The sequence below is a fragment of the Corylus avellana genome, chromosome ca8, assembly GCF_901000735.1.
Source record: "Corylus avellana chromosome ca8, CavTom2PMs-1.0".
In the NCBI taxonomy this organism is placed as follows: domain Eukaryota; kingdom Viridiplantae; phylum Streptophyta; class Magnoliopsida; order Fagales; family Betulaceae; genus Corylus; species Corylus avellana.
In genome coordinates, this window is record NC_081548.1 from 23,542,740 (window position 1) to 23,570,203 (window position 27,464).

General features: G+C 34.9%; 5 protein-coding genes across 6 annotated transcripts; 4 read left to right on the plus strand and 1 right to left on the minus strand.

The window, feature by feature from the left end:
* The first annotated feature begins 3,385 nt into the window (after positions 1-3,385).
* LOC132189755 (uncharacterized) lies at positions 3,386-5,923 on the plus strand. The gene is made up of 3 exons (XM_059604539.1): positions 3,386-3,980; positions 4,087-4,187; positions 5,038-5,923. Exons 1-3 carry the CDS (start codon positions 3,523-3,525, stop codon positions 5,673-5,675), a joined length of 1,197 nt encoding a protein of 398 aa, XP_059460522.1. The 5' UTR covers positions 3,386-3,522; the 3' UTR covers positions 5,676-5,923.
* Positions 5,924-11,123: 5,200 nt separating this feature from the next.
* LOC132189015 (uncharacterized) lies at positions 11,124-11,629 on the plus strand. Its single transcript, XM_059603481.1, has one exon. It carries the CDS (start codon positions 11,186-11,188, stop codon positions 11,525-11,527), a length of 342 nt encoding a protein of 113 aa, XP_059459464.1. The 5' UTR covers positions 11,124-11,185; the 3' UTR covers positions 11,528-11,629.
* A 1,315-nt stretch (positions 11,630-12,944) lies between these two features.
* On the minus strand, positions 12,945-14,698 carry LOC132190445 (WEB family protein At1g75720). Its single transcript, XM_059605435.1, has 2 exons — positions 14,445-14,698; positions 12,945-13,652 (listed from the first exon to the last, which is right to left on the minus strand). Exons 1-2 carry the CDS (start codon positions 14,589-14,591, stop codon positions 13,149-13,151), a joined length of 651 nt encoding a protein of 216 aa, XP_059461418.1. The 5' UTR covers positions 14,592-14,698; the 3' UTR covers positions 12,945-13,148.
* A 2,753-nt stretch (positions 14,699-17,451) lies between these two features.
* LOC132190453 (hexokinase-2, chloroplastic) lies at positions 17,452-22,159 on the plus strand. Of its 2 annotated transcripts, XM_059605441.1 has the most exons (10): positions 17,452-17,571; positions 17,831-18,121; positions 18,493-18,643; positions 18,742-18,924; positions 19,719-19,793; positions 19,879-20,034; positions 20,135-20,230; positions 20,328-20,455; positions 21,135-21,216; positions 21,559-22,159. In XM_059605441.1, the coding sequence occupies exons 2-10, from the start codon at positions 17,850-17,852 to the stop codon at positions 21,895-21,897; spliced, it is 1,482 nt and encodes a 493-aa protein (XP_059461424.1). In that variant the 5' UTR covers positions 17,452-17,571; positions 17,831-17,849; the 3' UTR covers positions 21,898-22,159. The 2 variants fall into 2 exon arrangements, with proteins under 2 accessions (XP_059461424.1, XP_059461423.1); XM_059605440.1 differs by lacking the exon at positions 17,452-17,571 and having other exon boundaries at positions 17,699-18,121.
* A 685-nt stretch (positions 22,160-22,844) lies between these two features.
* LOC132189782 (AP-2 complex subunit sigma) lies at positions 22,845-25,557 on the plus strand. The gene is made up of 6 exons (XM_059604571.1): positions 22,845-23,033; positions 23,130-23,228; positions 23,337-23,387; positions 23,788-23,961; positions 24,931-24,990; positions 25,292-25,557. Exons 1-6 carry the CDS (start codon positions 23,031-23,033, stop codon positions 25,331-25,333), a joined length of 429 nt encoding a protein of 142 aa, XP_059460554.1. The 5' UTR covers positions 22,845-23,030; the 3' UTR covers positions 25,334-25,557.
* Positions 25,558-27,464: the final 1,907 nt, after the last annotated feature.

The window sequence follows — 27,464 nt, forward strand, 5'->3', positions numbered from 1 at the left end:
GAAATAAGGTAGGAGGGAAGGAGACAACAATTGCCTTTTACCTGATATATGCCGCTCTTTATAACAAATTTTGTCATAATCGTCTATTGCATGTTACACCTTCATCGGAGGTTTTCCTGATGTGAGTATTCTCAACATGCATCCCACGAGGCCACAAGCTTTATCATGTGTATTACCTTATATCGAGAATCATGAAGATGGTTACTAACGCGATTTAATAAGGAATTCAATAAGAAGCTATTTAAAAGTTTTTGAGTTGGTTGATCGACTACATTTGGTCCACGGGACCAAGTCCAACATAGTTGACTAGGGAAAGGTTATTAGCTTCTCCAAAATTGTTAGGTATTGTATATTTTGAAGATATAGGGAAGAAATAATTCATTAATGATTTGGTTGGAATGAAAATAATGTAGCAATTGTAATCGTACTTGCATGAATAATATCCTTTCTTAATTCACTTTTGGAGGGAATTATTTATTGCTGGTGAAGTGCAGGTTCCATAATGAATCAGAATCGGCAGATATAAAGCGATCTCGTCTCATGACAAAGGGGACACCTTGCGGTTTCTCTATTTCTCTATAGCGAATGGTTGGCCAAATCCATATCTGACATTTGAGTTCTAACCACTCCCAAAATAGATACTCTAATTGCTTTTTGTTTACTCAATTGATTAGCATCTGGGCACGCACGCCGGGGAACACAGCGAACCAACTAGACTATAGCTAAAATTATAATAAAATTAAAATCCAGCTAGTTTTTGTTAGTCAGTCTTTTTTAATAAATTGGAGTGGCAAATTACAAGATACATATTACATTAGTGGTTCAATAATTAAGTTTGATTGTAATTGATGCTTTAATATTGCATACATTGCTACTTCAATTTATAAGTTTACGTGTCACTTATCATATCAATTATTAAATAATTAAATTTAATTATGACTAACGTGACAATGTCACGAGAACTACTATATCAATTTATATGAAGGTTATAGCAAACGTTGGGACTTATGGGTAGACAAGCCCATGTAACCAACATATCAACCTACTAATAAGAGTTTACCAAATCATTGGCATACAAGATTAATTATCTCCTTCACCATTATCACTCCACTCGGCTACTTGCTGGTGTGACCCAAATCTCAATAATCAGTAGAGGTGGCAAAACAGGTCGGTGGGTTGACCCATTTACGACCCTTAATGACCCGCAACCTGTTTAGGGTAAACCAAAACATGACCCGTTTAGCTAACAGGTTGGTCCCTCCAAACCCGGATACAACATGACAATTTCACTGGTCACAAACCCGTTTAGGGTAAGCCCAAACCTAATAATTTCTTGTCGTGTTGTCGGGTCGTTTCAAAATTGCCAACTCTAATAATCAGACACGATGGAGAGTGAAAGAACGTGTGATAAATCAGTCGAAAGACCATCATCACCAAAACAAAAAAAAACAACTATAAGCAATTGAAATGTGACCATCGTAAATAGTAGGCGAAAACCAAGTAAAAGAGATTTTTGTATCCTTCCGAAGATTTTTTTTTTTTTTTTTTTTTTAATTTCAAACCAATTTTATAAATACATATTGATTTGTTTCTCTCATCTTTGACATGTGCTTCCAATTGATTCACCGGCAAACTATCCTAACAACCCCAAGCCCAAACATGTGCTTCCGAACCTAGTGAAGTGTCATTAGGTTAGATTCACTTTACTTGTGCCCACCAAAATGTATAGCGGGGAACAGCCGGAGACGCAAATTGGCATCGGACTCCATATTCTTTCTCCTTGTTGTATATGATGTCTTTGGCTCATTCGCTTCTCATTTTGCTTCCTTTTGGAATCAGGACCCCATCACACGTGATTTTTATACAAAAATAACCAAATTACCCACTCTCAGATAATTCCATATATATAGTGATCATGGGAACTGAACTGGCCCCATATATATATATATTACACTTGTACGTCCACCTCATAAATTTGTGGCGTACTATTTTTCAGATTTCACCCCCACACACTTGTTAGAATTTTAACCCGATGAATAAATTTATTATTTTAATTATATTTTATTAAGTTTTTAAGATAAATAGTGATTTAATATGATATTAGATAATAAATTTTAATTACTTTATCTTAGTAATTTATTTCTTATTTTAATTAAAATATTTCAAGTATGTAGCTTAAGTGAAGTCAAATACCCAAGTTTTTAGTACAAAAATAAAACTTACTAGGTTTTTACTTCAGTTAATTATTGTAAAGTAAAAAAATATATATATTAATGAACTACAAGTTCTTGTTTGGTCACCAACAAAAGGATGGTAAAATTACTATGCAAGATAACAACTTTGTCATAACTTTAGCCATATTGAACGTTATAGTTTGAATTAAAATAATCCCCTCAGAAAGCGTATATAAACTTTTTTTTTTAAAGATCTTGGGGGTCAAATCTTTTGTGTTTTAGAAAAACTTAATAATAGTTTTTTTTTTTTTTCCTGAATTTGTGAAAAGCCAAAATAATTTTTCATATTTTCAAGAGAGGTACGCTTGTTAATGCTTTTTAGAATGTATTTTTTGTTTATTTGTGTTTGAAAAAAAATATAACTGCAAATAGTTTTGAATGTTTTGTGTTTTGAACTATTTGTTAATATTTTTGTTTTGAAAAAAAAAAATTTATCAAACAAAGTCATTGCATAAAAAAATTTTAAGAGGATAAATGCTATACACAGTAACACACTCTCACTTCCACACTCCAAATACACACCACCATTAGATCCAAAATTTAATAGTGAACTTTGCAAAATCTTACCGCTATTTTCATTCTCACTTAAAGAATATGCATTTGAAAGTGTGAAAGTATAAGTATACTAGCATTCCACTTTTCAAAAGTAAAATAAAGTGGTTAGTAATTTAATGAATAAGTTAATTAAGTTACTATGGTGCAGTTATCACGTTAAAAGTGGAATATGATTCTCTCTATTTCATTTGAAATTGAAAGTATTTATTTAATATAAAATGAAGGGTAATATTATAAGTATCATCATTCAATTTTAATGTGAAGACAATATTACTTATCATTTTAAATGAATACTCTAGTTATTAAGCCCTAGCATTCACAATTTAATACGCTGTAGCATGTGAAAAGAAAAAATCTCTGTATGAGTTCTATGCCGTCCAAACACATTCATCTTATCCCTTCGGCTATCACTGTGAAAATAAGCAGTGGGGCCAAGCACCCAGACGGCCCTGGACCACACGATGAACTTCCTCTAGATCGACCAGTCAACAGAAAGGTCAACCATCATCGAAGATGCACTTCCAAGCGTAAGACAAGCACAGAAGTTAATCCCCCAAAAGCAGAGAGGAATAAATGGGACAATAAACCAAGGAAGACCCACCACTCCACCCGCTTTGCCCGCCTCCTTATTACTTCGTCTCGGATCCCTCTCCATTACACCACGCCCAGCTTTCGAGAGACCACCTCTCTAGCTTTACTTCTCTTCGATCTATTTCCTTCTTTTTCTTCTTTTATGGCACTCTTCACTTTCTTACCGGAGCCGTCGTCTGATCAGCCCAAAAAACAACAATCCAGACGCAAGCGAATGCCTCAGAAGAATCCGTCATCTTCATGGGACCAAGTCAAGAACCTCCTCACCTGCAAGCAGATCGAAGGGTCACAAGTGCATGACCCCTCAAAAAACGCCGCGGTTGGGTACTCGAAGCTAGGGTCTTCTTGCAGCTCCATATGTAGCTTCAGGGACGTGGTTCATGGTAACACCAGGGTTGTTCACAGAGCTGACAACTCGCCTGAGAGTAGTTCGGTGGGTCAGGAAACCGGGATTCTGAGTCGGAAACCGGTCACCAGGTCCTCAACTCGGTCTATTTCAAGATCCGGCGTTGGAGCAACATGCACGCCTTCCTCGAAAGCAATGCAATTCCGCAAGCTTTCTGGGTGTTATGAGTGTCGCATGATCGTTGACCCCAGCAGGTATATTGTTGCGATTTTTTCCCCAAAAAAAATAAAATCTTTCCTATTCTATTAATAGGGTGGCCGACTGGCCGGAGAACTAAATTATATATAGCTGAAAAATCAGGTACCCAACTCCAAGGACCACCATTTGTGCTTGCCCTCAGTGCGGAGAGGTCTTTCCGAAGATTGAAAGCTTGGAGCTTCACCAAGCAGTTCGTCATGCAGGTAATATTATCTAATTTCTTTTACACATAATTTCTTTTTCGATGGATTTCAGCATTACCTTTGCACTATTGCATGCATATGCAATTTTATGCTAAATTCACCTATTCATACCTCCTTTGGGAGAAAGAGTTTGGACTTGTTATTAGTCAAACGAGATGGTTGTTTGAAATTGGTGAAAAAAATTGGTTGATAATAGATTTATTAACTATATATACACTCTTAATTGTTCCATCCACTAAAAAAAAAGTAAAAACTGCATGTCAATGGTTATGTCATATGTGTATTAATATGAGAGATTTTTATATTTCACTAATTTTGTCAACAAATTTCTTATTCTACCAGACAGAAAGTGCTTTGTTTCTCTTTTCGGTTTTTTCACTGGTGGGTAAAAACTAAAAAGTCTAAGCTTTGAAATTCGAAACCCAAGAGAGCTCAGCTTAAAAAAAGCAAAGGAATTAACAGTTTAACACAAACCAAGCACACGATTTAGCAACGTACGTCGTCGTATTATGCTGATTTCATATTAAAACACTGCAACTTTTGCATAAAGCGAAAACGATTAATTACTTCGCTAGCTAATTGTCCTTTTGTCCGTGAATCATACATGACCAACACTGCCCAATTCTTCTTCTCTGGGGCATTATGCCACTTCATGGTTGTAGGGACCATCTTGAACACCATAAGAGCTGTGCCTGTACAACGAAATTGAATGACCTGTTGCCGTGAGCTGGCGCAAGGTCATTGGTGGACACTCACCCCTGCAGTGACTTTAAAGTTAGAATTACAAAGTGAGATTCTTCTATTGTTTCTGTCGGCTTGAGAGTTCTAAAATTAGAAATATTTGTCACAGTGTCTGAGCTGGGACCTGACGATTCGGGTCGAAATATCGTGGAGATCATCTTCAAGTCAAGCTGGCTCAAGAAGGACAGCCCCATCTGCAAGATCGAACGGATACTGAAGGTCCACAACACCCAACGCACTATCCAACGGTTCGAGGACTGCCGAGACGCGGTCAAGACCCGTGCTCTCAACAGCACCAGAAAAAACCCCCGATGCGCAGCTGACGGTAACGAACTCCTTCGGTTCTACTGCACTAACCTGACGTGCGCGCTCGGCGCGCGTGGCTCTTCCAGTCTGTGCGGGTCCGTACCGGCCTGCGGTGTGTGCACCAGCATCAGGCACGGGTTTCAAGGCAAGGGTGGTGATTGCAAGGGAGTGCGGACCACTGCCAGCAGCGGTAGGGCCCACGACTCGCTTCGCTGCACAGACGGTCGTAGGGCTATGCTGGTGTGCCGTGTGATTGCTGGGAGAGTGAGGCGCAGCGCGGACGATGCGCCTGCGGAGGAGGATAGCGTGTCGGCTGGCTCGTACGACTCCGTAGCCGGCTGCGCAGGGATCTACTCGAATCTCGAGGAGCTTATCGTTTTTAATCCGAGGGCTATCCTTCCCTGTTTCGTGGTGATTTACAAAGCTCTAGAGTCTTGTTGATTAAGCCTTTGTACTATCAGAATCACGTGGCTTATCGGACGGTCATTCAAGCTTGCTGACCTTATGTTTGTATATAAATTCATTTTTTTTTATTGCTTGTCATGTAATAGATATTTTTGGGCTTTTTTTTTTTTGATGTAGAGGTCGGTCTTTTTGGTTTAATGGTCTATAAAGACTCTAAGCTCAACTGCTCCACTACATGCGTGTTTATTAATTTATTTTATTAGTTAGACAAGTATTCAGTCACATTAGATGGCTACATTCGTTAAATTTTTGTCTTTTATTGTTTAAATAAAAATATTAAAAAACAATTTAAACACCAAACACTATTATAAAATATATATTAAAAAAAAAATACTGTTATATCATGCCATAACAAATGTTCAAAACAAAACAAAAATTACTTGTCAAAACACATTAATCAACTCATGAGCCACATTTCTTTAATATAGAAACAATAGTAAAGAATAATTTTCACATCTAACATATAATTTTCCTATATTTGTGTTAATTTTTTTTATTATTATTATTATTTTCAGTTTTAAACATATCTTCAACTATTGATGATGATAATATTCTTTAAAAAAATCATTTTATATATGGTATAAGGAATGAAAAACTTTAAAAAAAAATTACAAATTCAATAGATAAATTGGTTTTTCTCTCCAATATTGAAAGAAAACAACGTTAATTGTTCATGCATGGAGGTTCTTTTTTTGTTTTTTTTAATAATGGTAAAAGAAAGAAGACAGGAAAATGAGTAGCGTGATGAAGGGAAAGCGAGATATATCTAACAGAGAAAGAGGAAGAAAAAAGAAGGGAAGAAGTGGTAGTTGTACGACGTTGTCATTGACTTGTTTTATCTTCATTCTCCAATGGACATCCTTTAATTTACTCTTGAATCACACACCTAAACTCTTCGGGTGTTTTATTTGCTGATTGCTGGCCTGTCACCTGTCATTAAATCATTCATTGAATGTCTGACTCTGACAATTGGAAACCACAGCACTCAGTCCACAATCCATTGGCCCTCAGATGAATTCAAAATCGCAAGGTAATTAATGCACAATATATCTTATCCGAACGTTTGAAAATTGAACAACCGATACAAAGAAGGGATAGCATGCAATTGCATGTACGGTTCTACCACCTCTTGTAATAAGGGTGTGCTTCTGTCATATAAATTTGAACAATTTAAGAGAGGGCCACTAGATTATCTGTACATGCAATTTACAATATGAAATTTGTTCAAAATAGGCGACCTTTGTAGCTCTTTTTTTTTTAAGATGTTTGAATTCATATATTATTCGGGCAGCCTAATATTAAAGAATCTCAATCTACCACCGATAAGGTTGGCATTTGAAGTTGTTGAATTGGGGATAATCAAATCATTCTAGGGCTGAAATGAGTGGTTCAATCACCTCCAACCTAACCGTTTTTTTTATTATTTATTTAAAATAAACGGTCCAAATTAAAGCTATTTTACCATGTTCGGGATCTCAATTCTTCCAAAATTCAAAAAATCACATTAATGTCTAATCTAAATTATTATCTGGTTATAATTTAATTGTATTATACTATCATATATATTTTAGCTTTTATTTTGTAGACTACCAATTAAATCCTTGATGGATGTATAATATGGAGGGCCACGTGCAATAATCTCGGATCAAGAAAGCGAGAGTTTGTTTAACTTTGACCAGGCAGCACTTGCTATTTGCTAATTAAGACAAGGCATCATGTAGATTGTGGTCTTATGCGCGAAGGACAATGAGTGAGGGATGATAATTGCGCACACTTGCTGGAGCATATGCGCATTCATTGAATCATTGTTTCTTATTGTTTGTAGTGTTTGGAGCATGCGAAAATGATTATTATAATTTGACACAGCACCATTTATTAAATATAGGAGCTTCCTTAAATGTTTGTTAATGAATTTGCCAGTGAGATTACCCAAAATCTTGCACAACAAACTATATACATACAAGTCATGGAGTCTCATGAGAAGCTTCGTACGTGCTTGCCCAACTAATCTTTCTTTTATTTTCGAGGTACCTTAATTTGTAATTTGTATGCTATTAAAAAACCTCTTTGACCGATAGTGAGGTTCATTTGGATTTACAGTTTCAAAACGTATAAAATTGTATAAAAAATGCATCATTCAATCTATAAAAGTTCAAATCAATATGAAAAATGAAAAATTCAATAGGAAGTAAGATTTTGAACTTGACGTGTATTTTTTATTTTATTTTATCTAATCCACCTTAGATCGGCTAAAATAGTTGATGATGTTCCAAACAAAAATTAAAATAGAGGGGAAAGTGAAGAATGATAAGAATTATTCTTGGCTTGATGAAGAGGTAAGCTGCTGCATAAATGAATTTTAATTCTTCCTTTTCTCATACAACGTCCTCTTTTTGACCCAAAGGCATGTTATTCTCCCTAGCTTTGCTCAAATTTTTCCGCACCCATTCTTTCAATATAAAGGAAAGCCACGAGGTTCATCTAATTCTAGGGGCATTTTTCTTTTTCTTCAAGGATATAAATATATAAATAATAATAATATATTTTAAAAAAAACACCCCCAAAACACATTCACAAACAAAGTCAAATGTTTTTTCTTCCAAAACAAAATTGACTCATTTGACTTTAAATTTTTTTTTTTTTTTTTTTAAATGACTCATTTGGAATTGGTCCGGCCCTTTTGGCAAACTTTGGGCTTTAGCCTGTCTAATCTCTGATCCATGTGGCTCATATGGGCTGATGTTTTAATTGAATGAGATAGGAATCGTCTGCTAGTTACGAGGTTGTTGGGCTCCGTCTGCCGTCCCTTCAAAGGGCCATTTTTTATTTTATTGCCTCGGCCCAGAGACGGAGCCCGGGGCTCCTATAGGTTTGTCATTGATATTGGGTTCACCTAGTTAGAATTTGGGCTTGGCTTCCCCTCACCAAGTTTTATTGCTTCTCAAATTCCAGCTCATTACTATTAGTGAGAGTTGGTGATGGATAGGTTAATGACATTGACAGATTAGTCAATATGGGCATCATTGCATCCAACAAAAGTTGTGCCTTAAACGAATGATGGAAAGAAGAATCACATCATATATACCATAAACTTTCTAAAAATCCATTCTGCTTTTTCAGCCTCATTGAGCTGAAAGATTTTCAATTTATCCTTTTTATTTATTTATTTTTTACAATAAGATTTGAACTCAAAATATTCTTCAAATTGAAGGAAAATTATGGTCAGAATTTAAAGTTTATATATATATATATATATATATATATGACTTCATATTATTTAAATTTTGTAAAAAACGTACAAACACTCACTTCATAATTCATATACACCAATCATGATTGAAATGCCACGCCAATACTTATCAAAAAATATTTATTGACGTGTGGAGTTTAGAACGTTAATAATTTCTGACGTGTTAGATTCAACACGTCAACAAAGCCTTTATTGACATGGCAGAAATTAAAACGTCAGAAAATATTAACGTGGCAAAAAATTGACTACTGTAAACACATAAAAAAATCATTGTTTTTTTTATAGCGATCATGAAATGAATTACATTTAAACTTCTCTTATGAAAATAAGTATTGACATAACAATTTACATTTTAATGGCTCACGTGGTTCACGCCGGTCATAATAACTAAAAAGTTGCCAATTTATTTTGCTAAACATTTACATGACAAATTACTTGACTCAAAAAAATGTGAATTGTTAGGTTTTGTTGTTGGTAAATTTAGTGTTAAAACGTCTTTGATTATTAATAGTAGGTATAAGCTTAAATCAATATATATCATTAAGAAGCTAACTCAAAATATTATAATTTTATATTTATGAATTTATTTTTTCAGTTCCGATAAAGATTGGGTCCAATTGATGAATAAGAATTAATGAGCCAGGCAGCTGGTGACTTCATCATTATCCAACCTCTTTAGTTTAAGGAAGAAAGTACGAGACACAATTATAGTGTCTGACAAATCATTATTATCTCAAGTCATCTGAATCCTTACCCAATATCTCATCATGTTCTAACTACTTCCAATTTTTGTTTATTACCAAATGACTTTTTGATGTTTCATTCATTTCTTATTCTTTGTTTTTCGATTTTGTCCCTATAAATTTTAGGTTCCATGCATGTATAAGCCAGCCAGCTTATTACAGAATTTACAGGTGATGGACCACCTGGCTGGGCAATGATCTTTTAATTGGATTAAAATGGCTAAAAAGACAATTACAGGTTCAGCTTTTTAATTAATCTCCTGTCTAATTGATAGATTAATGAATCTTCTAATAATAAGGCCGACATATAACGTACGTATATGCAGCGGTAAATGTTTGGCATAATCACTCCATGACTCAATGATCACTTTCGCTTCTCAGTTTATCTCCCTCTTATAAAGGGTTTAATAGACTTTTGGCTTTCACAATTAAAATTATAAATTCTTCACAATTAAATTTGGCCAAGACTTCGCATTTGTTCTAAGGGTATAGGGTTGTGTTATTTACTTGACAATTTTTTATTTTATTTTTTAAATTATGTTTACTTGCTCTGAGTAGGTTGTTTCAGAGCTTATTGTTAGATTAATTGTCAAGTTAAGTGTTTGTTTCTATAATTTGTGTCACTCTCCTGTTCTCTGGTTGTAATATCAAAAATAAATAAATAAATAAATAAATAATTGATTGTGGCTGTCAGGCTAATGTGATAAGCATGCCACTTTGTAAGGGAATTATAGTGAAAATGGTAATATTATAAATATTTTCATTATCCTTTTCATGTATTTAATATGACAGATAGGCTCCACATATGTTTATCGTTAGCAAGTTCACATGCTATTAATCTTAAATTCAACTCCAAACATTTTTTTTATTTTTTACATCACATTTGTTACTTTTTATTATTATTCAAATAAAAAAATTAATACAAAACAATTTTTTTAATTTTAACTTTTATCCATACCAAACATTATTACTTTTTTTTTTTTTTTTTTTTTTTCATATTAATCAAAATCTTGTTACAGTTTCAGGCTACTAAACAGTAATTGTCCAATGCCAAATAGCCCCATTGGGAACAAAAAAGGTTAACTCATCATTTGCTCTCACTTTGAAATCCTCTTTTAAAAAACTTTGTTTGAGAAATATGACGAAGGCCCAAATGGTGTTAATTAAGCTTTGTAGGTACGTTTGTTAAGTGTTGTTAATTAGTCTAAGATGATGAAAGAAATCCAATAAACAAAGTGTTTTTGTGAGGACAATGGAAGCCCATAGAATGATACAAATGATTTGGGCACATGGACTAGTCTAGGAGGCCAAACATCTTTTCCCTACTCAAATATATGTTCTCCTTTTATTTTTGAGTCCTCCCACATTTCCCACATAGAATAAATCCGTGCTTGGAAAATCTCACCCCCCCCTCGCTCTTTTTATATCCTTCACAACCAAACGACACCCATCATAGCGTTGCACTTCCCGGAGGCGTCAAAGGGAGGAATACAATGCACAGGCCTCAAAGAGAGAGCTTTGTCATACACGTAAGAAGCTCTGCTGTCTCTCCCACCACCAACTTCATAAACTTTTCAGCAATGAAGCTCTTCGATCGTTTCCGTAAGATTCTCATGCGCCTCTTGTTTTCGCTCCCTTCTCGTGGCTCTTCGTCGTCTGCATCCGGAAGGCAGAAAAACTGCGACGGATTCGAGCCGCCCAAGACTTCATGCAGCTCATATTACTCGTCCCACTCGCATTACAACGAGGCCATCGCCGACTGCATTGAGTTCTTCAACAAGTCGTCGCAGGACGGCGGGGTTCTGGATGGTCGGAAATCCGATGTTATTGTTTGACATCATATGCCGTAATCAAATCATGTCGATCCTCCATGTTTCAGGTTTCTTGCTTTATATCTTGCTTATTCATACGGCAAAATGGGAAATATGAGTTCAGTGTTGCCCTGTTTTTTAGCATGTGTTTTTTGACTTCTTTCTACGCTTTCTCATATGGGCTTCTGCTTAATCAGCTATCTTTACTTCCCTGTACACCGTTAGATTGCAATAAAACTTTGTTTTTAGTTTTATTTCAACGAGGAGAATTGATTTCTAAATCATATTTTTCAGAGGAGTGATCTTAATTAGCCTATTCCAAGTTAGGGCCCATTTGAGTACACTCCTTTGAAGCTTGAATCCTGTCACCTGTGAGATAATTGGGCCACCCACAATCCCCAAAAGGAAAAAGAGAAAGACTGAAAGTGAAGGATGTAATTTTATGGTTTGGCAAAAAGAGGTAAGCCTTGTAAATGGTCCCTTTTCAAAAGGTTTGTGTTTGATCTAAGAAAGAAAATGCAAAGTCCCTCCTCACGCTAGTGGGAAAAGATCTGAAGATCTACATCTTATGGAGATCCAAAATGTAGTGAGGAGAGCATATAAGTGACGGATAGATTTGTTTAGTCAACCTGCTCAATTATTCTATCAATTGGCTTGGACTAACTTTACCTATAAAATAAAAAAAAATGGCTTGAACTAACAAAATTTGGGACCAAGTTCCTCACAAAATCTTGAGAATAAGAAAGAAAAAACTATAGTTACTCTTCCAATTACCGCTCAATTTACAATGTTTTTCTTAAACTTTTAAAAAGTTGTAACAGACCTCATAATTACCGAGTCTTTTCACTTAGCCACAAGCAGTTAGAAAATTTTCTGTTAAGTACACCTGAAGATAGGTAAAAAATCCATTATACCCATATCATTTGTATGAAAATATAATTGTGTCCTTAATTTTTTTTTTTTTTTTTTTATTAAAAAAGAAAAATCCTGAAGGAAGATGGAAGAGACCCATGGCCTGGTTGTGGGTCCAAAGGAGACACATGGCCCGGCCACGAGTCTGGAGGAGACCGAATTTGGAAGGGACCCAGACCCACGACATGGCAATGTATCTCCACACACGCACACATGATGGGTTTTGTTTTTGGTTGTTGCTAATTTTTGAATTTTTAATTTGAAGTAGGGGTGTTATAGTCATTTTGTCCATTTTTAGTTGGATTTAATAGAAAATTCTAATGAAATGGGTTAAGTAAAAGGGCTAGATAATTAGAAGAGTTAATTGCAATTTATTTTTTAAAATTTTTGGATGACATTGCAAATTAAAACAAAAAAAGAATAGAATAGGCTAGTTTCCAAAGGGTAGCTCAATCGACTGTGAACCACGCTCAATGAAGCGGAGATCACTAAGGAATAGGTTGAATCGCTACAAGAAAAGTATGCTGCATGCTTTGGCTCTCTTATTGAACATTCAGACTCAGCTTACAATATCATTTCATTCCGGACCAATTAGCTTCACTGGCTAGAATTGCTCGAGGAAATTGAAAGAAAAGTCTGGAAAAAAAAAAAGAAAAAAAACAGTTTGTTTCTTATTATTGTTGTAAATGGAACCGAAAATACTATATATTTTGAAAATTTTGAAATGCCCTGATCAAGGAAGTCGTGGGCCTCGTGGCAGAGCAACTTCTGGGGTGCCTTTTTTCTTGGAGAAAAGCCCTCCTATCAAAGGGATCAGTGGCTTTTTCTTCTTCTTCTTGAGAGAAGGGTGTCTCTCAAGTCTCTCAACACCTTGTGGGATTACAACTTGTGCTAAGGCCGGAGGATTTGCGAAAGTCACGTATCTTTTCTTCTGGAATTCCAATATTCCTTCTTCACCAGAAATATTATTAGTTTTTGTTGTGACCTCAAATTTCGTCGAGTCCTCGACAAACTTGACGTCTTCTATCTCTGTTTCCCTTACTTGTTTCTCGGATTCCCGTTCCTTCATGTGTCGGAGCTCCCGCTTTGTCCGCTCAAGCTCTTCCCTGAGAGAAGAGAGGCAAGTTGCCATAACCATGCTTTCTTCTTTTGCTTTCTCCAGGCTTTGTTTTGTCTCCTCTAGCTCTGATGTAACATCCCCATGCCTCCATGGGCCATGCCCATTTTCGCCCTGCATCTATATAATCAAGCAAACCACAAGTCTTGAGTGAAGTGTTAATATATTAATGAAATAATGAACCATTTTCTATCTTAATTACATATTTTATTTGGGGATAATGCTTGTTATATGCTTTGGCATGCATTCAGTGCAAAGAAAGAGATTGATTCCCTAATAAAGCTTACCTAAGTTTTTATTTCCATTTATTACATTTATACTAATGTCACTAGGAATTAAGTATTAATTGTACCTTATAAATAATAGTATACATATCGATCCACCTTTATTCGGTCACATGATAAAGAAGATTAAAGCCAAAATCTGTAGCAATATTCTCACACCTCAAACATAAGAAAACTTGTGTCGAACCGTATGCACAAGCAAGCACATAGAACAGTACAAAGAGTGAAAAAGAAAAATAATTATAATATCATCGATCTCAATCTTGAAGTGATCCAAAAAATTTATATGAGAATAGTTGTGTAATAAAATTGTAAATTTAATTATTTAATTAATATTCTTCTTCATATGCATGTGAACTCAAACTTTATATTCGAACTCAAGATTCTTACTTTAATTTCACGTTAAATCACTAATTATCCTAAAAATTTAAATCAATAGAAAATTATAAATTTAATTGGGTTATACAAGTACCCCAATATGCTATGGCATGAAATACAGCTTTATGCTAATTAGAGAGATTAAAATTTTAATTAAGAGTGAGTTGTTACTACAAATTAAGCAGATATCAAATATATATAATAGAATGAATGTGAAAATACATGCATGATGAATAATAAATAATGGCACCTCTTTGAGCTTGGTGGCGTAGACCTCTCCGGCTAAAACTTTCTCGCCAAACAATGTGACGGCCTCTTTGACAGACCGGAAGGGTGCCCTCGTGTCAATCTCCGCCCTTTTCATCATCACAACTCCATCTTCCTTATCCATGTTCATTCAAGTACCTTCAGAAACCCAGAGAGGCTTACAATATTGAACGAAAGATGGAACCAACCAAGAATACCCCTTTCAATTATTTGGATTTGAGAGAGAGAGAGAGAGAGAGAGAGGGAGAGAGAGATTTGAGTTAAGGGAGGGGGGGGTGACAACTGACAAATATAATGGGGAGCTTCCTTTCTTCGCGTCCACTTCACTAGATTTCTGTTACTGCTATATTTGAAGGTGAAGCCGGTGGGTGGATGCTCTTTGCTATGGACCTGGCTGGCCCATATATATTCAGCAAAAGAGAGGGACTCTTCACCTATAGCCAACGGAAAAAAGGCCCACTACTCTTCAGTTTTCTCACTTAGACAATATATCAAATGTTTGAGTTGCATTAATTTGGCAATTTTTCCTTTCCCCTCCTTGAATGATTAATGATGTTACAGAACACATAAATGTTAATTAAGAGACTAAGTTGCAAGTTGGTGGAATAAGTTCAGCTATTTTAAATGACGCGACATTATGTCCACCATTAAATACAAAGAAATAAAATCTTGATCATGGAATAACTTATCTCAATTTCATTTCAATTCAAGTGGGTGGTTTTGTCCTTAAAGAATGATTAATTGGTACTTAAAAAGGTCCATTTCATTCAAAAGACATCAACCGAGTCCTAGGTTTATGTTTATTTACAATTAATTCTGGAGTGCAATACAAGTATACCTTTTAAAAGTCCCTCAAGTGACATGATTCCAAAAAAATAAAAATAAAAAAAGAAATAGTTGTTACAAACTTACAATGGGCTCTCAAATTCGGAGAGACTTTTAATTACAAAATGCTACGTACCACGCTTGCTCTAAACTTCTTTTATTGATTATTTGTACTCTCCAAATATGGAAAAATAGATAAAATAAAATTATTAAAAAATATATTTTTTATAAAATAGAGAAAGACTTAGAGCACTTCATCCTCATGTATGGTGTTTTAGAAAAATAAGTAGCTAATTAAGTAAACTTTTGTGGATGCCAATGTAATCGCTCTAAGCAGATAATTAGAAACAATTTTCATCAATTAACAGAATATTAATCAGCTTGTCCAATTTATTTACCATTTTTTTTTTTAAATCTGTTTACACTAACAACTATTTCCATTTATCTCGTCATTATTTGATGATAATGACTACCAAGGGAGCACGTGCACGGAGAGAAAGAGAGATCTACCGGATGACCCACTGCTGAGTGCCGACGCCATAAATGCACGACTAAACTTTATGGAACAAATGAACGGTATTCAATTAGTCATATTTGATGAATATTTTTATCTTTTTAATGCTATGATACAAGTAAAATATGTGAAAAAAATCATTTTAGTGGTTACTGAGTAGGACGTAAATAATTTCTCATCAACATATAACACAGTTTAATCAACTTATTGCATTATAAATAGAATACCCGTTACAATGTATGAAATAAAGGATAGGAGTATCTTATGTATAGTCAGTGATAGGTAGTGGGTTTGTTAAGAAGCATTATCTGTTCATTAGTGTTTTATTGTTTTACTAGTTTTTTTTTTTTTTTTTTTGACATGTCCACATAAGAGGGGGATGTGAGATTCGAACTAGTGACATCTGCTTCATAAGGTGTGGTCCCCAATTGATTGAGCTGTCCTTAGGGACATTTTTACTAGTTGTTCAGTTCATTAGTTGTTTTATTATTGTTGTGTGGATAGGACTCTTGGTGTCAACATTGAGTGTCAATTGTAATAGATTTAATTATATTAGTAGTCCATGTTCAAGTTTATTTCTTGTGTTGTATTTTGTTATTTAAGTACTACATTGCTATGCAATAAGAATCAACCAAGTAAATTATTCAAATACTGTGTTTATGAGAGTTAATAGTACCTCTAATTGCTCATAGGAGATTTAAGATTTTTCGAAAATCTTACAACATAGGAAGTCCAAGATTTTACTATATTATTCATCTTTCTACCTGGTTTTCATCCTTAGATACGTAAGCATGCAACAGAATAAGGTAATATTAAAATGAAATTAATTATATGAACATTTATAAACACCATTTTTCTCATGTTAATATTGAAAATAAAGGATAGGAGTAAGGTAAGAATATATCTTATATTCCAAATTTGTCAAAGGAACTAAAGAGTTCCAATTTAGCGACAACTTTTGCAAATGTTAACATTGCATTGACATTATTAATTGAGGCATATTATACAATCATTGTTAAACCCTTTAGATTTATGGACTCCAAACAAATTCAATAGTGAATTCATCAATTCACTATGAAAATGGTTAAAAGATTGTTGTGAAATAATGAATTCTATCACTTCTCTTATTAATTATATGCCGTCTCATCAATTGTTTGATTTTTTTTTTGTTTGTTTATTATGTTGTTGTAATTAGCAATAACTCATTATCCAATTATCTCAATTTCAAGTGAATTAAGAATAAGATTAAATTTTACAAATTGAATAATATGTGTTAATTGGACGTGACACCATATATGCTATTAAATATAGTAAAACAAAATATAAACCATAGAATAAGTATTCTCTATTACACTTGAAATAAAAAGAATCCTATTCCGTTATGAATTTCAACCCGAACCTCTTAATTTAATGTTAAAATATTAACTTAAATAATTAAATAAATTTTAAGCTCACATGTAAGTATTAAAATATTAATAATAAATATAATTTTGACTATAAAATTATTTATAAACCGATACGACTGTCGTTACTCGTTATTAACTTATTATAACATAATTGTTGAACATAGAGTGATCCAACAGGTCACAATGCGCGTATAGTGCACGCAAGCGCATCTGAGAATAATCCCATAATTATTTACGATTTGACCGGACAAGAACAAAGCAGAGATGCTGTGCCCACATCGTCGTAACCGCCCACCCAGACGGAGACCGGAGACGGTAGCGAAAAATAAACATACAACCCACCTGGCACCTGTTGGCTGTTGAAGGTAACGACCAGTTAGCCAAAGGAAAGGAAAACCCGTTAACAGAAATCTTTTCTGTTTTTTTTTTTTAATTTATTATTTATTTTTTTTGTTACAATACAATAATGAAATTTTGAACCTAACTGTCTTGAATCCCCTTCCCATCAAGAAATAAAAGAGCAACAAAAACACTCTGTTACTATGTACTCTCGGTTTCAACCTCTCTTCTTTCACTCTCTTTCCTTTTCGTCTTCTTTCTTCTTCTTCTTCTTCTACTCCATAGATCTTACCGTCTACGAGCAATGTCAGTTGTCGGAGCCTCCCCAGCCGTGGGATTGTTTTGTGTCCCACGATCCCCGCCCAGCAATATTCCTCGGTTCAGGATGGCCGTCCGATCCAGCGCGGTCTCGGTTGCGCCAATCTTGACCAAGTTAAAGCACGAGTGTGCAACCCCCTTGCCGCTTCTCCGCCACGTGGCCGACGCCATGGCGGCTGATATGCGCGCTGGGCTTGCGGTTGATGGTGGTAGTGACCTCAAGATGATACTCAGCTATGTTGATAGCCTCCCAACTGGGTATGTATGTATATATGTGTGTATCTATGTTAGCTCTGGAATTGGACACTTTGATCCCAACTCTATGGATGTTGATTTTATTTGGTGTTGATTTTCTTGAGTTGGGTTTAGTTCAGTTTGCTAGAACTTTTAGTTTAGTATGGTGTTTGATCTTGCAAATCTTGAAATACTCTAGTTTTGTTTCTCTCTTTTTGTTTTTCGTACTATTTTGGTGCCAAAGTTGTTTTTGATTCTTACATGTCGAACAAAAGTAATTTTATGCTGGTAAAGATCAAGAATACCTTCTTTCTTCTTTCTCTGAATCTTTTTTCCCCCCTCAAACAACCGCTCTCTTGATTGTTATCTAATTTATATATGCTATGTTCTGAAAGGAATGAGAAGGGATTGTTTTATGCGTTGGATCTTGGTGGCACAAACTTCCGGGTGCTGAGGGTGCAGTTAGGTGGGAAGGAAGAGCGTGTGATCGACACAGAGTTCGAGCAAGTATCCATTCCTCAAGAGCTCATGTTTGGTACCTCTGAGGTCTGTTTGCCTATTAATTACTTTTGGGTACATTGTTTGTCTGTTATGGAAATTTGTTTATGAGCTATTATTAATTCTTTTGAGTTCCAAAACTGCAGGATCTTTTCGATTTCATTGCTTCTGGGTTGGATAAATTTGCGCAAAAGGAGGGTGAAAAGTTTTACCTTCCACCTGGAAGGAAAAGGGAGATTGGATTCACATTTTCTTTTCCCGTGAGGCAGACCTCTATAGACTCCGGCATACTAATCAAGTGGACAAAGGGTTTTGCTGTCTCTGGAACGGTTTGTATTTTCGCATTTTCCTGATAATTGTGCAAGTAGGAGATGCTATTGACAGTTTTTGACTTGTTTCTACTATTTAAGTTAGCAACAATATTCGTGATTGAAGTAGATCATTGGTATTCCTCTCCTAAAATCTGTTTGTCCTCTTCAATTCCATTAGTTGCTATCCTGAAAAGTGACTGGAGCAATATCTGAAGTATATATCTAAGCATGATATATATTAATTCTATTGTGGATGAGAGGAGACCCCAAGGAGAAGTTCTGTTCCTGATGTCTTTAACACGATTATCTTAAAGACATCAGGAACAATTTCAATTTTATTGAAAACATACTCCCTTAAATTTTCAAGCATTTCCCCTGCAGTTCCAGAAAAAGGACTTTTTGGTTAGTGGTTTTCTCTTTGGGAAGAGACTTTCTTGTGCCACTGGTCGATTACAGTTGGTTGTATGAATCCTCAAAATTTCTCAATGCTGTGATCTAAGTTGTATCATGAGTTTGTTTGACGAGACTGCAGAAAGAGAGACAGTTTATGATGTGGTAAAACTAATGTAGTTCACAATGATGGTTTTGTAAATTATTTGATTGTCAATTCCATTTCCATGAAAAATTGAAGATTGAACAAACTTTTACTATAATGTTTTGGCGCTGATCCGACTCAGAGTAACTTTTCTTTGCTCTCTTGGGTCAATGTTTAATAACCTGGATATTGTAACTTTTAGCCATTTCTTTAAGAATGGTGGCATAAACTTGTTAAATTGATACAAGCATAATGGAGAACTTCAAACTCCTTACAGGCAGGAAGAGATGTAGTGGCTTGTCTGAATGAGGCTATGGAAAGGCAAAGACTGGATATGCGAGTGTCTGCCCTGGTATGTTGTTTCTCATGCTAGCATTCTCCTTGAAGAAATTTGTAGAACAATAGAGTGCAATAGTTTATAAATCAATGCAATGTAGGTCAATGATACTGTTGGAACATTAGCTGGAGCAAGATACTGGGATGATGATGTCATGGTTGCTGTCATTTTGGGTACTGGAACCAATGCTTGCTATGTTGAACGAACTGACACTATTGCTAAGCTTCAGGGCCACGACTCTTCTTCTGGAAGAACGGTGTATATGAGCACTCCAACTCTTTTTTCTATCTTTATAGTCTGCTACTCATAGTTTATATTTTAATCCTTAATTTAAAAAATAAAATCTGTTGATTCAGATTATAAATACGGAGTGGGGTGCATTCTCAAATGGTCTTCCTCTAACAGTTTTTGATAGTGATATGGATGATGCTAGCATAAATCCTGGTGAGCAGGTAAGCTATAGTTTCTGTCGTCAGTGTTAATTTACATCTGATGGTACTAATGAAGTGCAGACTAAGTTATCGAGTGTTGTTTACATTTCATGGACAGATATTTGAGAAGACAATCTCTGGAATGTATCTTGGTGAAATAGTACGAAGAGTGCTACTGAAGATAGCTGAAGCAGGAGCTTTTGGTGATTCTATTCCAGAAAAACTATCCACGCCATTTGTACTCAGGTTCCAGACTAGAACTTCTTCAGCATAATCTAGTGATAGTAGAAGTTTTAATTAGCCTAGAGTGATATTCGTAGATCTAAATCAATTATGTTGCTATGTGGTCCAACTATAGTTAATCAGGATCCTATATCCATAACAAAAATGGTTATGATGCTTTGAATAAATCTCTTGATAATCAATGGAAAATTTCTCTCTTTTGCCCCTTTTTTCACATTGTTCTGTTCTAAAATGACACTAAAAGGTAAAAGTTAAAGAAAATCTGTTTATTAGGAATCAATAGACCATGAAATATAAATTATACTGCTGATCATGTGAAACATAAGTACTGATTATTTTCACGAGCTTCATCATTTTGTAAATTGGCTTTCATGGAAAATAACGCTAGTTGACTCAAAACATTGTAGTCGTCTTCCATCATATAGCCTCCACTCGATCTTTCTGATATTGTGTCATTGCTTTTCCACTTTTGTCTTTGCATTTTCATGAAAAATACTGTCCAACTAATCTTGTTTTAAAGTTAGGTATAGTAAGTCATGAGGACTTGGCTTTCGCTTATTCAATTGGCAATTGCAGTGGGCTGACCTCTTTTCAGGATTACCTTTCTTTCTCTGCAGCTAATCCCCATTTAAATATATTAGAGTTCTCAGCTTACTAATGTGTTCTGAACTAATTTTTACAGGACCCCAGATATTTCTGCTATGCAGCAGGACAACTCTGATGATCTTAAAGCTGTTGGATCAATCCTCTATGATATAACCGGGGTAAACTCCTCACGTTACCCTACCCTTTTGAGATTCAGCCTCTATAATGTGATAATATATCAGAAGTTGGGAACCATGCACTAGGAGTAACTTGGGCATGTGAGAATAGTCTTCAAAAGCATTTTGATTACTCTTACAATTTCAAACCAATTTGAGTGCGGGAGTACAATGCAATAGATATCAGGCATTATCAGGCGTATTTTCCTCCTCCTATATATGCACAACATACATGAGTGGCATCTAAGGCAACCTACAGTATACATGAGTGACATTTATCTATGATTTTGTTTGAGCAATGACCAATTTTCCTGCTTCTGTTTTCTTTCTGAATATTGAGATTAGGTTGAGAGCAATTTAAGCGCAAGGAAGATTGTCGTGGAGGTATGTGACACCGTTGTAAAGCGAGGCGGCCGCTTAGCTGGTGCAGGAATTGTGGGGATTCTGCAAAAGATGGAGGAGGATTCACAAGGTCTCATCTTTGGAAAGAGGACAGTGGTGGCTATGGATGGAGGCTTGTATGAGCATTATCCCCAGTACAGAAGATACTTACAAGATGCGGTTACAGAGCTTTTAGGGTTGGAAATATCAAAGAATGTGATTATAGAACACTCAAAAGACGGGTCTGGTATAGGAGCCGCTCTCTTGGCGGCAGCGAACTCTAAATATGAACACGACTTCTAGGGCATGACAGCATCCTACTGATCACAGACAGGGTGATATACTGTCTTGTAATTTATCTTCAAGCTAGAAAGTAGAGAACTTTGTTTTGTATTGTTATTTGATTTGGCTTTGGATTAAGAATAAGAGTGAAGAACAAAGTGTGAGTTGAAAATTCTCTTCAAAATTGTAATATAGCAGTGTTTTGCAGAAGAAATGCACCATCATTAAATGGTGCAAATTTTTGTTGTTTTATACAGTAAGATTAATTATTAAAGAATTCTAGTTAACAAGTTGTATTCATTCATGCATTGAATTATTTTGTTCTATTCAGATCCTCCCCTTATACGTGCACCATGTGAATCTCTTAAGACCTCCATTGACAAATGAAAGTAAATTTCACAAGTCGCAATATCAACTTCATGCTTAGTTTGATTTCTGTGTTCGTTCGGCACCACAATTTTGTAGGCTAAAAATGCGTTTTTAGATAAAATTGTGGAAAGTATTTTGTTTGGAAATGCGTTTTGGAAAAAAAAAAAAAAAAAATAGCGGTTTGAAAATGTGAAAAATAATATATTTTCATATATCAGTAGAGGATACGTTTTTAAAAACCTATGATTATAAAGGTTAAACTATAATTTTTAGGACCAGACGATCATTTTACCAAGCGCTTAACTGTGTTTTAGAAAATTATATTTTCATTAAATGCAACATGTTTTAAAACGGTTAAATCAAAGAGATGCTATATTATATTTACAATATTAAAAAAATTTGATATCAAATAAAGTTTTAAATTTGAATATTAGTCTACAATTTATTTTCCAAAAAAAAAAAAAAAAAAGTCTACAATTTATTTTTAATTTCAATTTAAATATTCCATGTCTTGGATTGATATTTTCTCCACAAATCCACTGTACAACCAACGAGAGCTGATCCGTTCAAAGTAGTGCTGACAACGCACGGTAGGCGTACTTTTCAAAATTGGCACACCGTTGTTTCGTCTGCGAACGACACACGCTAGATTTCACTCTCTTCTTCGCATTCTTGCAAAGACTTGAGAACCCGCGACCGAATTGAAAAACGAAATTGCGCCTTCTCTATAGATTATATCAATCCCTAGTTGCTCTTTGCTCAATTTTCCTTCCATTCTTTCAATAATGGTACTTTAATATGAAACTCATCTTCAACTGGTCTTCGATTTCAATCAGTTTTAATATGTTGTTGAACATGTTGTTTTACCTTTTTGATTTTGGCAGATCCGGTTCATATTGTTACAGAACAGGCAGGGGAAGACCCGTCTAGCCAAGTATTACGTTCCTCTCGAGGATTCCGAGAAGCACAAGGTCGAATACGAGGTATGATCTTCATCTTTTGCCTATAGTTTTATTGCTGGTATTATTACTTTGCTGTAATGTTGTTTCGGGGGAAGATTTTCCAGTTTTTGGAATTTGGTGGTTTTGTAGGTTCATCGATTGGTGGTGAACAGAGATCCCAAGTTCACAAATTTCGTCGAGGTGAAATTTCTTTATTTTGATTTAGTCAAAGTCATATTCTTTTACATTTTCCCCTCTCTTTTTTTTTTTTTGGGCAATGATTGGGTACGGAGAAATTGTTGGAAAATAGATAGGAATTGGAGCTTTGATTCTCACATTTCTTATATTTGTGAGCCTAGAAAACAAAAACCAACCCTATGTTCGAGTGGCAACTAAACCTAATTTGATTCATAAAATAAAATAAAAAACCTAATTTCCAAGCTGGGTTTAGGTTAATGATCATTTTCAATGCATCAGTTATGAGCAAGGTTCCCACTGGCGGGGTTGCGTTACGTTAATATATTATGAAATTATTGCTACATGAATTTTTTTTTCCCTGATATTATTATGCGCTGCTGCCTGATTATAATGCTTCTTGCAGTTCCGGACGCACAAGGTAATCTACAGGCGATATGCCGGGTTATTTTTCTCGCTTTGTGTTGACATTACTGATAATGAATTGGCATATTTGGAGTGCATCCATTTATTTGTGGAAATATTGGATCACTTCTTCAGCAATGTGTGCGAGCTAGATTTGGTTTTCAACTTTCACAAGGTTTGTCACTTATCAGTTGTTTTCTTGCCCAATTATCTGCCAAGTGTTCCTACTCCATGCTCATCTGCTTCTTGTATAATGTCGATTGATGCTAGTGGCAAATATTTAACACTGTTATATAGATATTTGTCTGAAGTAAATTAGTCTTTTGAAGTAATTCTTGAAGGTGAAAATTATTCGCAAAATGAATTCTGTATAATTTATCATTTCTAATAGTATAATTCGTGTCCTCCTTAGAATAGTACTGCTGAATGTTTTTAACATTGTAATAAAAGCAACTAAAGTTTGCCAACAAAAAGTGTTCCAAAATAGAAACCGCTATCTGAAGTATTCGAGATGCTAGATCTATAGGCAATGTCCTGGACTATATATCTTACTCTGTGCTGGCATTAGTGATAATGAGTTGGATAGTTAGATGCATCATTTACTCCAAACACTTGTTTATCAAAGCTCATATTCCCTTGTGTGGGATGGGCAAACTAAACTTACCTGGGTGATTAGTTGGCATGCTTTAGCGACTAACTCTCCATTGTATGGGAATGAGACTATATATTTTCTTTCATATTTCTTCCATGGCAGCATGAAGTATTTAATTAATAGGTCCCAAGTATTTTAGTTAGAGTTCATGTTTCTGCGTGAACTTGTGTGGAAAATGAAAGAGCCACCTTATCAATCTTGTGAATGTGGATTTAATTTCATTGTAAATGATACCCAGCATTTATGTGATGCCCTTGTCCATGATACCATACAATACAATCTCTAATTTCGTTAGTGTTTGGTTAGTCATTCATGTTGACATTGCTTCCTGTTGGAAATTTTATGTAGACAAGATCATAGAGGATATTGCTTGATCTGTAAAGTTTTTTTTTGTTTTTCTTTGTGGGGAAGGTGGGGGTTGGTTGTTTATATTGTTCAGATCATTTTGCTGTTTGACTTGTTGTACTGATCCTTTTTTTTTTCTTCATGAAGGTTTATCTGATACTTGATGAATTCATTCTAGCTGGTGAGCTCCAAGAAACAAGCAAAAAGGTGCGCATATTACAGTCTCCTCCCCTCCCAACCCATTGTGCCATCTGTGTAGCTTCTCTTCTTCATTTTCTCCAATCTCCCTCCTTCCGTATCTCTTTCTGCCTTTAATATGGAGAGGACAACTATGGCACCAGCCTTGGTCACATAGTTATCGTCTGATTCCTAGTTATTTTGTGACCTTTTTCTTGTTTTGTTTTGTTTTGAACATAGAAGCAACTCACTTTGGTCTTTTATATATATATATATATATATATGACTTAAATAATTTGGCCATATTGCTGATTTTTGCTTTAACTTGCAGGCGATTATTGAGAGAATGGGCGAACTGGAAAAGTTAGAGTGAGATTATTCTGAGTGCTTCAGGAGTGCAATTTGTTTTTCCAAGACGTGGGTTTTACTTTAATTTGTTATCAAATTTCGTTCTACCAATTTCCTCTTGTAATATCAGAAAATTGAAGGAGGTCCTTTTTCCCCACTTTTCCCCCATTTCGCTGTTTGTGTGACATTATGAGTGTTTGTAATTCATATTCAATCAATCGAGGCAATATACATGAACTTGGCTGTGTACATTCACTCTCCAAAATTGGTGTCCTTATTATTTCGAGTTACCGAAATTATGCCTATACTAGGTAATGTATTTTCCAAAAACATGCATTTCTTAAATACATTAATAAATAAATTAAAATACAAAACACTCTTTTGAATATTTTTCTTTTTTACACCTAAGAATATTAAATATTTTGACAAGACAAGCTTAATTTTTGCAAGTGTAGGGTTAATTAATTTATTATTATTTAACTATGATAAGTTATGAATGGCTGCTCAACTACCACAGCACGGCCAAATCAAGGTGCCCGCGTAACAACCCTAACAGATGTCACAATAAGCCCGGGTGGTCACGCAGTCACCGCAAGTAGTTCGTGATGGGACAATGGATACTACTAGCCACTAAGGATGGGAAAATATAACACTCCAAATTATGAAATGAACAATTTGCAGACATGCTAAAGAGAGATATTGCCATGAACGCAAATAAAGTTGCAATATTTACTGTTTATATTTAGTAAATATTTATTGAAAGTTACTAAGTGGATCGAGATTTTCAGGATTGAGATTCCTTGAAATTCCTTTAAAATTAAGGTAAAAAATGAGAGAAAAAACTTAGGATTTTAAGGTATTTGGACAGGTGAACCGAGTAATGATTCACAGCACGCCGGACGTGCACGAACAGTCATGCACGTCTGGCGTGCTATTTATCATCACTCCAGGTAAACCTAGCACTCGAACTCTTCAAGAACTTGGCGAAATACTTTGAAACCGAAGATCCCCTCTTTCATTCCATAAGATTGGAGCTAAGAAATCCCAATCGGCTGTCCCATGTAATCGTCCATATATAAAATGTTAACATAGGAATCATAGGACAGCGAAAGGTCATAGAATAGAAAAAGGAAAATACAACGTAGTCATAGTATTGAAAAGGTCGTGGGTGGATCCTGGCCACAATCTTCGTCTCTGACAATTCGATTTCTGATGTTTAGTAGTACCAACCGTTGCCAATTTGTTGAATCTCGTACTTCTCAATAACTTCCAACCCAATCACTTGGAAGTTTGTTTGAATTGGGTAAAACTCACCCCACTGTGCCCCCAAAAAGTCAAAGAAAGAACACCCTCTTCATTTTTCCTGCATTCACAGTGAGAAAGTCAAAAGTTATTTTGATTACTTAAATTTGGGTAAAAATTTAATTACATTCGGTAAACCAAAATGACATAACTTTAAAATGTTAGTAGTACGAAAAAGAGAATATTTAAATGAAATAGTAAAAAGTAAATAGTTAAAAAAAAATAAAAAAAAATAAAAATAAAAAACTTTTTGACTAATAAAGAAAAAATTTGCTTAGCGGATGTGAATATTCTTATATACGTATAAAATCCGGATGAGTGGCGAACACAATCTGGCAGCATAGCAGCATATGCAAGAAAAGAATTGCATGGGATTCAAATACGCGAGGGACCCACAATATGAAAAGTTGCTCCAAAATTTGGTACCTCTCGTTATCTGTTTTAGACTTTATGGAAGATAATTTTTTCTCTAAATTTGATTGAAATATATATATATATATATATATATATTGTCTATTATAAAATTGACGTGTGTCCAAATTACATAAATATTTTAAATTTTTACATTAGTTTTAATTGAAAAATATGAAAATTACATGTATGTTGAACATATGTCAATTTAATATACTCGATTAAAAGAAATCTTCAAACCTAATTTAGAAAACTATGTCCTAAAGATTAAAGCTTTGATATCCTCATCCAGTGCCATCTAGGATTGGAATTTACAGCAATTAGTTGCTTAAATTGTAGTGATTTGGATAATTATTATAAGAGAGCTTATATAGGATTTACCTGTCAAGATAGATTGTCGAATAGTCCAAATTTTATTTGGAAGAGCAATTTGGACATCCTAC

Excerpts from the sequence above, each read along its gene's own strand:
- LOC132190453 (XM_059605441.1), top strand. The coding sequence starts at position 17,850 with ATGTCAGTTGTCGGAGCCTCCCCAGCCGTGGGATTGTTTTGTGTCCCA. Across the intron at positions 18,644-18,741 it reads TCATGTTTGGTACCTCTGAG|GATCTTTTCGATTTCATTGC; the intron begins GTCTGTTTGCCT and ends CCAAAACTGCAG. Across the intron at positions 20,456-21,134 it reads TCCACGCCATTTGTACTCAG|GACCCCAGATATTTCTGCTA; the intron begins GTTCCAGACTAG and ends TAATTTTTACAG.
- LOC132190445 (XM_059605435.1), bottom strand. The coding sequence starts at position 14,591 with ATGAACATGGATAAGGAAGATGGAGTTGTGATGATGAAAAGGGCGGAG. Across the intron at positions 13,653-14,444 it reads ACGCCACCAAGCTCAAAGAG|ATGCAGGGCGAAAATGGGCA; the intron begins GTGCCATTATTT and ends TTGATTATATAG.
- LOC132189755 (XM_059604539.1), top strand. The coding sequence starts at position 3,523 with ATGGCACTCTTCACTTTCTTACCGGAGCCGTCGTCTGATCAGCCCAAA. Across the intron at positions 3,981-4,086 it reads ATGATCGTTGACCCCAGCAG|GTACCCAACTCCAAGGACCA; the intron begins GTATATTGTTGC and ends CTGAAAAATCAG. Across the intron at positions 4,188-5,037 it reads CCAAGCAGTTCGTCATGCAG|TGTCTGAGCTGGGACCTGAC; the intron begins GTAATATTATCT and ends TATTTGTCACAG.
- LOC132189782 (XM_059604571.1), top strand. Across the intron at positions 23,962-24,930 it reads TGGTTTTCAACTTTCACAAG|GTTTATCTGATACTTGATGA; the intron begins GTTTGTCACTTA and ends TTCTTCATGAAG. Across the intron at positions 24,991-25,291 it reads TCCAAGAAACAAGCAAAAAG|GCGATTATTGAGAGAATGGG; the intron begins GTGCGCATATTA and ends TTTAACTTGCAG.
- LOC132189015 (XM_059603481.1), top strand. The coding sequence starts at position 11,186 with ATGCACAGGCCTCAAAGAGAGAGCTTTGTCATACACGTAAGAAGCTCT.